At 38.8% G+C, this 15,894-nt stretch overlaps 1 protein-coding gene across 5 annotated transcripts in view; it reads right to left on the bottom strand.

Annotated features, from left to right (window-relative positions):
* LOC150103595 (CD109 antigen-like) overlaps positions 1-15,894 on the bottom strand; it is a 716,838-nt gene that overhangs the window by 446,288 nt on the left and 254,656 nt on the right. For all 5 annotated transcript variants that reach the window (XM_090397638.1, XM_090397642.1, XM_090397639.1 and 2 more), the window contains one exon: positions 5,041-5,114. In XM_090397638.1, the coding sequence (XP_090253764.1) occupies positions 5,041-5,114 (74 nt within the window). The remainder of the gene's footprint in view (positions 1-5,040; positions 5,115-15,894) is intronic.

Raw genomic sequence — 15,894 nt, 5'->3', positions numbered from 1 at the left:
ACTAAGTCAGGCAATGAATTCCACTCATTCACCACCCTCCAGGCAAAAAACCTTGTTCAGACACCTTTGTTAACCACACTCTTCTTTAATTTCCAGGAATGACCTCTTGTTCTTCCATCACAATCACACAGCTGAAACATTTCCCATGCATCAATCCTATAAAAACCTTTCAGTAATTTAAATGTTTCTATCATATCCCCTCTTCTTCGCCTATCAACTAATCTCTGCAATCCACAAGCTCTCAATCTTTCAATGTAGGGAGCATTTTTTACATCACTCACCAACTTGGTTACTCTTCTCTGAACCCTCTCCACAGCCTCCTCATCTCCAAGGAATTCAGGTGACCAGACCTGAGCACAGTAATCCAAATGTGGAAGTATCAACGCTCAACGCTTTATAAAGGGGAATAATAACCTCTTTATCTCCGGATGTCAGTGCGTTCCTCAACAACCAAGTAATCCTATGTGCAATCTTGGACACCTTAGCAATGTGTCCTCTGAACTTCATCTCCCTATCTACCAACACCCTTAAGTCCCTAGCCTCATCAATCTCTTGGAGTACCATTCCATCAATGTAGTACACAGCTGGTAATCTTTTAATCCCAAAATGCATGACTTTACACTTTTCCACATTGAACTGACATCCATTATCTTTTGCCCATTTTACCAGCTTATTTAAATCATCCTGCAAACTTTACATCAGCTTGATTTTTTATTGCGCTACTACCCAACTTTGCATCATCAGCAAACAACTGAATATCTCCCTTTAAGCCATTTCCTATATCATTTATATACAAATTAAACAACAATGGCTCAAGCACAGAGCCCTGAGGCACACCACTAGTCACCTGCCTCATTCTGGACTCGGCTCCTCCATACACCACCTTATGGTATCTCTCCCTGAACCATTCTCCTATCCATATCACTAATTTAGTATCCATTCCCATCTGCTCCAATTTGCGTAACAGTGTTTTATGGGGTATCTGTCAAAAGCCTTAGTAAAATCCAGCACTGTGTAACCAATTCCTTTGTCCAACTCAGATGTCATTCTATTATGAAAAGTTAATAGATTGCTAAGGCAGGATCTACCTTTAACAAAACCATGTTGGCCTCTATAGAGTATCATATTCTGATCCACCCATTCTTGAATTTTGTCTTTAACCAACTTTTCCAATACTTTTACCACTACTCCTGAGATGGTGATTGGTCTGTAATTAACTACCGCAGTTTTAGAGCCACCCTTATGCACTTTGTCTAACTTCCACTCCCTAGGGACCATACCAGAGTTCAAACTTAAATTAAATATCCAAGTAAGAGGGGTTGACAATTCATTTGCACATTCACGCGACACCCGAGCTGATATTCCATCTAAGCCTACAGCAGTGTTTGCATTTAAATTTTGCAATATATTAAATACCTCTGATTCTTTAGCTTCGATTCTCACATTAGTTATTGCTACAGGTATAGAGATATCCTCACTTGGGTGATAGACTTTTGAAAAGTGATCACTCAGTAACTCAACTATTACATCTGATTTTGTCACCTCAATACCATCAGCAAGCACTAAAGTTATCCTTCCGAAGTCATTCTTCCTCTTACCTGCTACATAGTGGAAGAACTCTTTGGGATTACCCTTGATCTCTTTGGCTAAGGTCTTCTCATAATCTGATTTAGCTTTTCTTACTATACTGGTAACCTTCCTAGCTTGAGCCTTGTACTGCTCATGGGTATACTGATCGCCTTTCTCCTTGTAAATTCTCCATAACATTTTCTTTTTTTGCAGATCAAGCTTGATACTACTGCTCATCCATCTAACGCCTGCCTTGTTTGACCTCCTGACCATGGGGACACAATCTGATATTGCTTTCCTCAGATACCCGCTGATTTTATCCCATGCACTGCTAACATCTTTCCCCTGCAATATGTTCTGCCATGGGATGGCTGCAAGCTCACTCCGAAGCTTGTTATAATTGCCTAATCAGTAGTTCTGTATAAACCCCTTCTTAACAGAAAAATCCACAGATTTTGCAACCTCCCAAGTCAATACCACATGATCACTTTCACCAATTGGAGGTAACGAGGACACCTTACTTATTCATATAACCTCTGAACCAATAACCAGGTCCAACACTCTCACACCACATGTCCCTTCAGTTATGTGCTGTTTCAAGTAATTATCTCGTAGAAGATGTATGAACTCCATTTCCTTTTTGCTATGTGATATTTCCTCCTTCCAATTGATATCACCGTAATTAAAATCCCCCATAATAATCACTAAGCCTGCACTCATTGCACTAATTTGCTGATGCATGAATTCAATATCTCCCCCTGTATTCCCTGGCCTATAGCAGCATCCAACTGTATTTTTGGTTGCATTGGTCACTATTTTGTACCAGACTGCCTCAGATGAACTCTCATTCACATGTCTATCATCTTGATATACTACTTTCTTTGGCTGCAACACATCAGCTATCATCAACAGTTCTCCTCCCCCTGTTCTATCTTCTCTATCCTCCCTATTTGGCTTTTGAAACTGCATTCTGATCAACCTGAAGTGGCTGCCAAATTTTTATGCTGTGCCTTAATTTTTGGCAGAGATACTATCTCTTATTTTTACGGCCCAGATTTATACTAATTTCTCAAAAATATGATTATTATTATTATTATTATTATTATTATTACCATGAGATCTCCAAGAAGTCAAGAGACTCATTGTGGGAGATCCCACTCTCACCTACACAGCTCCACATACCTTGATTTGAGTGCAGAGACAGTGAAAGCATTCCCCCCCCCAGTCACATCCTCCTCCTTATACAGCTTCCAGGGGGCCTCTTTGTTCTCCCCTTGTCTCCAGACATTCTATATTAAAAATCTCATCCACAGTAATCTGATCATTACTCCTTACCAACTTATTAAATTATCTCTAAACCTGCTCCAAAAACTCATCATACTTTTGAAAACCAGGCATCCAAATATGTACACTGTAATCCATATGCTGTTCGATCAAATCCTTGTACAATGGAATCATAACATCCTTACTTATAAATGTCAGTATTCTCTACATCATTCCCATAATTTGTCATGTTGCCCTCACAATTTTAGCAAAATATCCATGAAATTTCAAGTCCCTATCCACCATCATCCCTAGATCTTTAATATCCTCCACCTCCTCTAAGATATCCACATAAATCCAATACTCTGCATTCCATCTTTGCTTCCCAAATTTTAAAACCTCACACTGTGCTACATTAAACAGACATCCCCAACACACTTACCCTCTTGCAAAGCTACAACATCTGCTCTGCTTCTTATAATTCTCCCAAACTTTGCATCATCTGCAAAACAACTCTATATCACCACATAAGTCCTTTCCAATATCATTTACATACAAATTAAACAATAATGGCCCTAAAACGGATCCTTGGAGACACACTATTAGTGACTTTCCTCTTCTGGAATATCACTTGCCCATATACAATACTATCCCATTCTCCTTTTTCATCTTCTCTTTTCATGTTAAACTTCATGGCTTGTCATGGAGACAAATAACAGCTTGTTAGCAACTTGCTTAATGTTTATGATAGGGCAGTTAATCCTATCTGTATTGTCTGCTCTGTCTGTGAATTTCATTTTTTTGACTAGTTTGCCTGTTTAGGAGGATTATTATTATTATTATTATTATTATTATTATTATTATTATTATTATTATTATTACCACCCCAAGACCTCATGGAGTGAAAGACTCATCTGGGAGGTCCTTTTATCACACACACGGCTCATCATACCGTGATTTAAACACATTCAAACTCCTTGCAGATACCACATTCTCAGGCAAGGCATTCCAATCATTCACAACTCTACACGAAAAAAAACTGCCTCTCACTCCCCTGCTCACACCCTCTTTATACATTTTCCAGGGATGACCTCTGGTTCTCCCCTGATCTCCCACTATTCTCTGTAAAACTTCTCCAGCATTGATCCTATAACAACCCCTTACCAACTTGTAGGTCTCTATCATATCTCCCCTCTTCCTCCTGTCCACCAGACTCTGCAAATTACACCTTCTCAATCTTTCCTCATATTCAACATTCCAGAGGTCAGAAACTACCTTAGTTAGTCGCCTTTGGACCCTTTCTGATATCTCTTCATCCTTCTGAAAACCCGGTGACCAAATCTGGGCACAATAGTCCATGTGTGGCCTAATCAAAGCCTTATACAATGGAACATGAATCTCCCTACTTCTACATGTCAGTGTCCTCTGCATCATTCCCAGAAGCCTTTGTGTTGTCTTCACAATTTTGGCGATGTGTCCTCTAAATTTTAGATCCTTATCCACTATCACCCCCAGATCTCTTATATCCTCTACCTCCAACAATATATTCTCACCAAGCATAAATTCTGCATCCCATCTTTGTTTTCCAAATTTTAAAACCTTACATTTTGCAACATTGAACTCACATCCCCATTTCCGTGTCCGATCACTCAATCTATTCAAGTCTTCCTGCAAGGCCACAACATCTTCACTACACTTCATGGTTCATCCCAACTTTGCATCATCTGCAAACAACTGAATATCTCCATCCAAATCTTCACCTACATCATTAATGTACAAGTTAAACAGTAATGACCCTGCTGTTTAATATTAAAATATTAAAATATTAAAACAATAATATTAAAATCATCTAATTATAGTAAATATTCAAGCATCAAATAGTATAGCCATTGACACAGTCACTTTAATAAGAATAATTTTCACTTTTCAGTTGTAACTGTTAAAAAAAAGTCAAAATGTTATTAAAAATGGTAACATAAAATCTAAAGAATATTTTTTCATTTAATAGTTTAGTACAGATTCATTTCATTTGCTTAGAATTACAGCCAAGTGGTGATGATGTCAAGGTTTTCCTGTTTTGTGAAATGAAAAAAACACAAGTTTTGAGAGTGTTGTACTACATCATTGTACAGTACAATAATAATAAACATTATAACATTTATTATTACTGCATAAAGATGAAAAATAATAAGACAAATCTAATATTACCTGAGCAATGATTTGTATGGTCCAGTTACCATAAACAGGTTGGTGAGAAAGTGGATATTCCAGGCTCACAGCACCTAAAATATGTATAATGCCATATATTTTATAATGCATATTTAAGAAAAAATGACAATTGTGTATGTCTAGTATTTAGTGAAATACTAAACATACATGATTTCATTAATGATAGACATTAGTAGGAAAAACTGCAGAAGTTCCCTAGTAAGGGGGTTATTACTGGATTAATGTGGATAGGGCTGGATTTAAGGTTATTGTGGTCCCTAAGCTGTTACTTTTAATAGCTCCCCCCCCCCCACTGTACTAAGCAAATTTCATGTAGTCTATACTGAGGCGAGGTCCCTTGCAATGAGGTTGTAAGGTATAGCTGCTCTAGCATATATACATGCATTTCAAAAATTCAGGTGTGGACATGGTCATCAACAATGGAAGAACAAATGACATCACCACTCTTAACAGACAGTAGCAGTAGCTTAAGGAACTAGGGTGAAAGTGAGTTATGAAGTGCAAAAAATAATTAAATCTACTCAACAAAAGAAATTATATAACATGTAGAAAATGACTTCGAAATCTACACTTTACATGTTCTGGCCTTTCTGTATCCACGTGACAACATAAGTTCAATAATGTGACAAATGAAAATGTGTCTACTGCAGGGAGAACAAAGAAATACTGCAATCAACATCAGAGGATAATTTAATAATGCAGCCCATTTTACCTGAGGCAAAATGAGATGAAGCGCTTAAAAGAACAAGGAATACTGGTGAGTGAGCCTACTACTTTAAATTTATTAAATTTAATTTAATCCTTTATCCGAGTGTGAGCAAACAAAGTTTGCGCCTGAAAGTATCTTCAGGACTGGGGTATGGTAGTACAACACTGGGCAACTCGTTGCAAAGGTGGAGCAAGATAACATCACTCCTATCTCAGTATCTCCCATAATGCAAAACACATCTCCTTGCAGATATGCATAATGTTATGCATTAAGGGAAGGGCCACTACCCAGACTAGTTTCAACCTTTATTGAGGTCTCTTCAGTGGGAGCCAGGCCCAAGTGGAGATACCAGGCAGAAGCATTAGCAAGGTCATCTCTACCTATAGGAGTTGCCAAACGGTGTGCCACCTTTTTTTTAAATTACTCTGGATTTAGAGAAAGATGTTGAAAGTTCATTTTCACTTGGTTAGACTATAATAGATTCAGTTTAATCCTTTATCCAAGTGTGAGCAAACAAAGTTTGCACCTGAAAGTATCTTCAGGACTGGGGTAAGGTAGTACAACAGTTAGCTTGCTCCACCTTTGTAACGAGTTGCCCGGTGTTGTACTACCTTACCCCCTGTCCTGAAGATACTTTCAGGCGCAAACTTTGTTTGCTCACCCTTAGACTAAAATTATAGTCTAACCAAGTGAAAAATAAACTTTCAACATTATTAAATTTAATACTTAAAAATGCATGAAAAAAAATTATTATTATTATTTTATGGAATCTCCATGGAGTCTGGAAACTCATCTCATGAGACCCAAATCAACTATCATGCATGCAAATCTTAACATGCCTCTCCTTGAATACATTCATTATAAAGGAACTCACAACCAATTCTGGCAATCCATTCCCTCACTCACCACCCTCCATGCAAAAAATCTGCTCCACACACTAATACTAACCACACTCTAACACAACTTCCATGAATGGACCTAGTTCTCTGACTGTCTGACATGTATTGAAAAATTTCACTGCATTAATTTTATAAAATCCCTTTAATATCTTAAAAGTTTCTATCATGTCCCCTCGTTTCCACCTAGCAACTAAACTTTGTAACCTGCAAACCTTCAACCTATCCTCATAGGGAGTATTCCACAGACCTGTCACTATTTTGGTCACTTTCTTTGAATCCACCCTATTTCCCAGATTTAGCTCCCTCAGACTTCTATCTTTTTCCAAAACTAAACTCTTCCTCGATGGTCAGCGTTTTTCTTTGAATCAGGAAGTGATTGCAGCTGTAGGGAGGTATTTCGCAGATCTTACTGAGAACCACTACAAGAACAGAATAATGGTGCTGGAGCATCGCTGGAATAAGTGGTTTAGTCTTAATGGAGATTACGTTGAAAAATAAAAATAATTTTGAAATTATAAATTCGTTTTTTCATTGTTAGGCCGAGAACTTTTCAGACCACCTCATAATAAATTTCTCAATTTAAAAATAATAATTCCTTCACCCTTTTCATTGTTTCATTGGTAAATTATGGCATAAATCCAAATTTTAAATACTCTTGCAAATACTGTTGGGCACTTCTTAAGGAAAAGCCATTGTGGGAACTATAACTTTAAAAAAATTACATAGTAAATTCAAAGTTATCAGATCACTGAACACCACTCTGATAGCTGTGGGTGATAAATGCGCACTTGCTATGATTGTATCTGTTCTAGATGTCTTCGTCAGGGAGAGCGTGCGTTTCTCCCTTGTTGGCTCAGTTATCAGCCAGTTGGCATTGCATGTTTACTAGGTGTTACTCAAAATTGTTTTAGGTGTTTATTGACCACTAGACATTTATTGACCACTTGGATAACCAATTGACCCCCAGGGGCCAATATCAACCACTTTGCTGACCCTGATATAAAGGATTGCCTAATTAAATTTGCCCAAAACCTTTTTGATAAGCAGAACAAACAAATCACAAAAAAAAGTTTAAACGAATATGAGGACTTTTTTAAATATAACAATCTAGAGGATGAACAAATGATAAAAAATATTAGTGTGAATCTAATAACTGAGAGACATCACAATCTAATAAAAGAGACCCCTGAACTGCCAAGAACTTAACTCTAAAATTGCAATAGGAAGAACCTCTCTGAAATTACACCAACAGAAAACTTAAGGTATATGTTTCTAAAGTTACGTCACACTATTAGCAAACCTCTGCAACTAAATAACATTCAGTCCATAAATCAGCTACCCAAAAAGTGTACAAAATGATGCTCAACACCATCTGCTCCTGCCTCATGAAAATACTGTATCCTTCCATTTCTATTCCTGTTACTATATTATTATTATTATTATTATTACCACCCCAAGACCTCATGGAGTCAAAGACTCATCTGGGAGGTTCTTTTATCACCCACACAGCTCATCATACAGTGTTTTAAAGGCATTCAAACTCTTTGCAGACACCACATTCTCAGGCAAGGCATTCCAATCATTCACAACTCTGCACGAAAAAAAACTGCCTCTCACTCCCCTACTCACACCCTCTTTATAGAGTTTCCAGGGATGACCTCTGGTTCTCCCCTGATCTCCCACTATTCTCTATAAAACTTCTCCAACATTGACCCTATAACAACCACTTGCCAACTTGTAGGTCTCTATCATATCTCCCCTTTTCATCCTGTCCACCAGACTCTGCAAATTACATCGCCTCAAACTTTTCTCATACTCGACATTCCAGAGGACAGAAACCACCTTAATCAGTCTCCTTTGGAGCCTTTCTAAAATCTCTTCATCCTTCTGAAAACCCAGTGACCAAATCTGGGCACAATAGTCCATGTGTGGCCTAATCAAAGCCTTATACAATGGAACAAGAATCTCCCTACTTCGACACGTCAGTGTCCTCCGCATTATTCCCAGAAGTCTTTGTGTTGTCTTCACAATTGGCGATGTGTCCCCTAAATTTTAGATCCTTATCCACTATCACCCCCAGATCTCTTATTTCCTCTAACTCCAACAATATATTCTCACCAAGCATTAATTCTGCATCCCATCTTTGTTTTCCAAATTTTAAAACCTTACATTCTGCAACATTGAACTTACATCCCCATTATCGTGCCCAATCGCTCAATCTATTCAAGTATTCCTGTAAGGCCACAACATCTTCACCACACTTCATAGATCATCCCAACTTTGCATCATCTGCAAACCACTGAATATCTCCATCCAAATCGTCACCTATATCATTAATATACAAGTTAAACAGCAATGGACCTAAAACAGACCCCTGAGGCACTCCACTAGTGACTTTCCTTTTCCAGGATATTGCTTCCCCGTACACAACTTGTTGATACCTATCAGATAGCCAGTCTCCAATCCAATGCACTAGTCTAATATCCTACCCCATCTGCTCTAGTTTGACTGTCAACTTATCATCAGGCACTCTATCAAAAGCCTTTGCAACATCCAAGTATATTAAGTATAGTCTGTGGGAAAATCCCATGTTACTCCTCTTAAACACTATTATTATAATAGCCGTAATTATAATAATCCAAGTATATTACTGTGTATCCTTCTCCTCTGTCCAAGGAAGCAGTCACTTCATTGTAATAAGTAAGTAGATTATTAAACATGACCTCCTTTAGAAATCCATGCTGTCCATCAAAGATAGAATGTGAGTTCATATCATCTCATCATTGGCCTTTTAAGAGTAAAAAGTTGTGCTGAGAGCCAGCTTGATAGTAAGAGAGGAGTAGATAGGTAGAGTTGATAGTGGTAGTTAGGTACAGAGGCCTCAGTCGATCTACTTGGCCTCACTCAAGAGTGAGAAACCAAGTAGATCTCCGACATTTCCTCACTCCATCCGTTCTTTTTCCCAGCCCTCCCCGGCCAGTCACCTCTTCAGGTGGCTATCCGGGGAAGGTGAGTGGAAAACAAATGAATAGAGGACTCTTACATACACATACATACATTTACACACACATACATACATACACATGACTGGATAGATATAGGAACAGGAAGGGAGAGGGGAAGAGCCTGGCCCGAGTGATGCAGCCCATAAGGAGCTGCACCACCTTGATGTAAGCCTTCGCAGCTTGGGTTCTCAGATCTTCCCTTTCCTATGTGAACTAGATATATGGACCTTTTTTTTTTTTTTTTTTTTTCATTTCTTCTTTGAAAACCTTCCTGGCATAATCCATTAGAGTTTGTGGGTGTTGAGTCTTCATCTCCACGTGTGATAGTGAATTTATCAGTTCACAGAACGCGGTAGCCTGCGTCTCGTTTAGTCTTAGGTGGCATTGTACTGGAGCTGGTTTAGCCTTAGTGATGTCAGCAAAATAGAGTTCCCCCCATTTGAATCCCGTGCTGTTCCTGAAGAATAGGAATGCTGGTTCCCCATCTGTACCCATTCTTTTGAACAGTTTGTCCTTTACATACTGGGGTTGCTTGGAATGTTTCAAGATTATAGAGCCGTTCATGATCCAATCTTCGCAAGGTTCTGTTTCCTGCACGTTGTTTGCTTCTTCTTCTGAGTCGTATTCCTCTTCTGATGAGGATGCCTCTTTTGATGGGGTTTCTTCTATTACGTCACGAGTATCTGCTGTTGTCTTAGACATTGACTTCTCTAGTGTGTCAAATATTTGTCTGGTTGTCATGTTTGTCTTATCTGCCTGTTGGCTGCAAGACCATTTGTCTCCTGTGATTTCTGGGTGTGGGGGGGTAGGCTCAACCTCTGTTGTCATAGTAGTGGCCGTTTCCATCTCCTCTGTTTCATTTTCTTCAGCTGGTTCTGTTTGAGGTGACATATTGTCCGACTCATCTAGGATCTGAATAACTTCTTGTTCTCTGTTATTACTATTTCTTCCTTGGGTTTCTGGTGGTAGCTGCGTGACTGGTGTGATGGTGCCTCCCATCATTTCTGCGTAGGTTGTCGAAGGGCAGGCGTTGATCTTGTGCTCTTTAGTGCCGCATTTTAAGCATGCTGATTGCACTGTTCAAAGGTGTGGCCTGTTGATAAACAATTCCTGCATTTCGATCTGGGGCAGTTTGCTCCCAGATGATCGAAAGCTCCACATCTGAAGCACTGTTTCTTCACTCCGGGATAGTTGATCATAACCCGGGCAGATTCGATGAAAACGAAATTCGGAACTTCGGACTTTGTTTCGAGAGAGATGGTCACCTCTCCCGACTTCCATCCGGGATTGTCGGCATCATTGTGTATTTGGATCTCTCTTACTGTGCCCCACTTGGAGAAGATGCTGCGGATGATGTCGTCCTTCTCTGTGTACTCTAGCAGGAATCTCTGTATTTTCAGAGTTTTCAAGATGCTCCCAACTATGAAGGGAGATATTTTGGTTTTTCCGCAGTCAAAGCCTAGGAGTAGTTTTTCCCTGGTTTCCATATTCTTTACCACTAATTGGTATCTTCCTCCACTGTAAGGTGTGAAACCGAAGATGTTTTCCGCGCCAACATGGTTCGCGATGGCGGTAGCTACCGCCCTTGCCGGTATCGTGGCGTCGACCTCAAAAGCAAGGGTCCGCACACGCGGCAAAATGGAGGGCATGATTCAAAAAAACGAGGGGAGCCTAACTAGTCCCACCACCAAGTGTTTGGTCTTGCCCCGGTCCAGGGTTTACTGTAACTGACACTGCCGCTTAAATATCTAGTGACCCTACGGGCCACGTATTGATACCAAGCGTTTATGAACAGATACTACAATTTGCTCTTAGTATCAGAGCTTTCAATTACGTTCACGTACCTTGCTCTAAGCCAAAAGGCCATTAACATTATTAACATCTAGTTTGCTCAACTCCCCATACACCCATTTCTCACCTATAGTCAGTCTCTCCTCCCCATCACCAACTGCTCGCAATCCCTCCATGAAGTCGCATTCACAAGATTAAAAGACCTTTATGAACTGCTCACCAAAGATAATACCATTGTTATCAACCCCAACTCTGCATCCTAGTTCTCACAAGCTTCTCCAACAACTTAACCACAACACCTGACACACAGATAAGCCTATAGTTTGATGCTTGAGTTCGATCACCTCCTTTATGAAGTGGCACAATCTTGCCCTCCTTCCACTCCTTAGGAACTTGTTCAAGTGCAAGACTCATATTAAAAAATTATGTCAAGAAAGTGTCAACTCCCCGCACATTCTTTCAGAATACGTGGTGATATATTATCGAGTCCCACAGTCTTATTAACATCTAGTTTGCTCAACTCCCCATACACCCCCCCATACACCCATTTCTCACCTATAGTCAGTCTCTCCTCCCCATCACCAACTGCTCGCAATCCCTCCATGAAGTCGCATTCACAAGATTAAAAGACCTTTATGAACTGCTCATTAAATATTTCCACCACACATTCTGCATCACCTGTCTTTATACCATTTTCTCAAATCAATGTCATTCCTTTCATAATTATTCTTTCTTTTGCTGGCTACATATTGAAAGAACTCCTTAGGATTCTTTTTGGCTTCATTAGCCAACTGCTGTTCATACCTCTCTTTAGCTACCCTCACCAACCAAGTCACCCTCCTTGGTCTTTGTAGATCTCATGAAATTGGTTATTTCTACTTCTCTTAAGCTGCCTCCACAATGCCCTTTTTCTCTGTATCACATGTTTAATCTCTTTATTCATCCATCTCACACCCACCGCATTTAACCTTCTCGCCCTTGGAAGACATTTAGACATTGCATCTACTAAACAGTTTTTGAAAATCCCCCAAGCTGCATTGATCTCTTTTCCATCTAACTCCTCATTCCACGCTACACCCACAAGCTGTCTCCTGAGCTCTTCATAATCACCCCCCCCCTTGTAGTTCCACATATACCCTTTTCTCACAGAGGTCTTTGCACTGCTAGCAACCACCTCATGGTCACTCTCACCAATTACTGGATGATTTAACACCTCATTTACAATTACATCCTCTGATGAGATGACCAAATCCAAGACCCTCAATCCTCGTGTGCCCTCTGTTACATGCTGTCTGAGGTAGTTATCCCTCAAAAACTCAAGAAACTCATTTTCTTTACTTCCAGTTGCTATCTCATCATTCCAGTCTATATTGCCATAATTAAAATCAGCCATAGTGATCACCCATTTCTTATTTGCTTGGCTAATTTGACTATACATTTCACTATCATCACCATCCGCATTACCTGGTCTATAACAACATCCCACCAAGTATTTGATTCCATTCACCTCTATCTCACACCATACTGCCTGAAACCACTGGCACTATTTCCCTCTTGCATCTCTACTTTATATGGACATAACTCTTTCTCTATCATCAATAGCACTCCCCCCTCCCTCTTTACCCCTTCTGTCCTCACGAAATACATCATACCCTTCCATCTCTATTCCTGTCAGGATGTCATCCTCTTCCAACCATGTCTCAATTATTCCGACAATCTTTGGGTGAACAGATGCAATTAGTGCAACCATTTCATATGCCTTGTTTCTTATACTTTTAGCATTTGTATACAAACACAACAGCTCATTTCTGGATCTACAGTTAGTTTCACTGATACCACTCACTCGATGTGATCTCTCCATGCTTGACTGGGGCCATTTCCCTTTCTGCTTCTTCATTTTAAAACCCTTTTCAACTCCAACTGTTTCCTCTTGATCCCAGGTCATTCCATTCCTCTCTTCTCTACACATGCTCTCACCTCCTCTTGGAGCATCCACCTTTCTCATGCTGGGTACCCCTGTCCACCCTGAGTCTCCCCATTTCCCTGCTCCTCTTGCACACCCATTCTCTCATTTTCTATACTCATACCACTCACTTCCCCATTCATAACCACCTCTTCAATCTTACTCTCCTGCTCTTCCACATCGCTTCCCACTCGATCTGATTCATTCTCTCTACTCACTTCTCTACCTTCCATCAGCAGTCTCTCCAAGCGACTTACACCATAACCACTCAAATGCAGTCCATCGCTCCCATACAGCTCACTTCGCCCCTCAAACTCATTCCACACATTAACAAACTGTACTCCCATCTTCTCACACATTTCAACCAGCATATCATTCATAATCCTTGCTCTCCGCCTCAATTCACCACAGTCATACCTAGGCAGCACGCTAACTACCCTTCCTGTTACACTATTCTATTTTATCCTTCTAAGCAGCCTCCTGATATCCATTCTGACACACTCTTTGTCCTCTCTCAAATCATTCGTACCTATTAATACTATTAACTCTTTTGCTTGCTCCTGCCTCATATCCAATGCCTTAATCACTCCACTCATTTTAACACCTAGAAAACATACCTTGTGCATTCTATCCTGCAGCACACCATTAATAATAGAGTCACCATACAACACCACTCGCTCATCTTTCATTAACTCTTTCATGCCATCATTATTTATTTTAATAGTTTTTACCATCTTCATTCAACTATGTTTCACTTATTCCAATGATTTTGGGATGAATAAACTCAATCACTAAACTCATTTCATCCCCTTTATTTCTGATACTTCTGGAATTTGCAAACAAACACAGCAGTTCATTTTTAGGTCTATAGCCAGTCCTGTCCAAGCCATGTGTTGGTTCTAAAGTATCGCTACTATTGATGAAGTAACAAGTTCAAATTCAAACTTCCAACTACATATACACCAACAAACATGGTAAGGTGATATAATACTAGCATTCATAAAACAAAAATTAATAATGAAAGAAATTAATTGGAAATTTAAACATGAAAAAAAAAAACATTTGCATTGAAATTACACATAGAGTTTAGCAACAGCATCTGCTGTTAAATGCTATTCATAGACTAAACTAGCTTAAACATATTAGAATTTCTACAAGAATTAGATAGTTGGCACCCATGCCCACAACTGGATTCAACCAAACACTTAATAATAATTAGTGATATAAATATAAATATTGCAGATACAAATCACAACAACACTGCAAAATATTTAGAACTAATACCTATGTACAACCTAATATCAGCAATAACTTCATATATATATATATATATATATATATATATATATATATATATATATATATATACCTGGGAAGAAATAGTTGGAAATAATAACACAGCATCCTGTATGGACCATATGAGCATACAGGCATCACCAAATATACACAGCAGCAATCATAAAATGCAAAGCTGCAGATCATTATTTCACAGCCCTAGAGCTGCATAGTAACATTAGGGCCGTAGAACATTCTGAAGCTGAAAAGAAGTACAAAAAATAAAAATAACAAGAAAGTGGTTAAACAAAAAATAAGGAAAACTGACTAGAAACAAATGCATTACTGGATTCTGTAAATAACTTTAAACCCAAACATTAAAGTTACACAGGAGACAATATAGACATAAGCTATAAAGAAAATCAAAATACATGCACAAACAAGCCAAAATCCTTGGATAACACAAAACATAAATTAGATCTACAAAGAAAGGACACTTCATGGAAACAAAGTAGAAGCAGAATGCAAAAGAATAAGAAACAACCTTACAATATAGATAAGAAACATAGAAAGAAACTACTATAAGACAAATTAGCATCTGCACAAAATGGCATGAGATGCCAACTTTTACTGCTCTGCAGTAACAGCACATAAAATATTAACAGTTAACCTATGCTAGCTAACCTATGCCATTATGCTAAAGTATTACTTTGATGCTAATTATAGAATGACTAGAACCACATACTATATAATAAGGCATCAGAGAACTAACTATAATTATATAAATACAGCAATTATTACAGAAAAGCCACCTAGAAATTTTATATTCCAGATATGCTACAACAAACTGCCATTTGAAAACAGAGACTTTGCAAGCTACAGTACTCTACAATGAGACCTGTGCACACTGTGCACCCTGCAGACCTAATGTAAGGCACTATACTAACTGCCTTTGATTTTAGTGATGCACCATCAAATTCCCAGGTATCGTGTGAGTTTTTTGTGGTATCTGAACTGCACACACATGTATGCCAACTCAGAATTTTTACATTCCTAATATGCTAAACAAACTACCATTAAATCAAAGAACACTACAGTACTCTAAAATGAGCCCTGAGATTACATTATGAAAGAGAAATATTATTATTATTATTATTATTATTATTATTCAGGCCTCCATGGAGTCAAAAG

The sequence above is a fragment of the Typopeltis vanoorti genome, chromosome 9 (genome assembly GCF_054136105.1).
Source record: "Typopeltis vanoorti isolate ZY-2024b chromosome 9, IOZ_Tvanoo_1.0, whole genome shotgun sequence".
NCBI lineage: Eukaryota > Metazoa > Arthropoda > Arachnida > Uropygi > Thelyphonidae > Typopeltis > Typopeltis vanoorti.
Note: the sequence above shows the minus strand (reverse complement) of the source record. Positions and strands in the feature narration are given on the sequence as shown.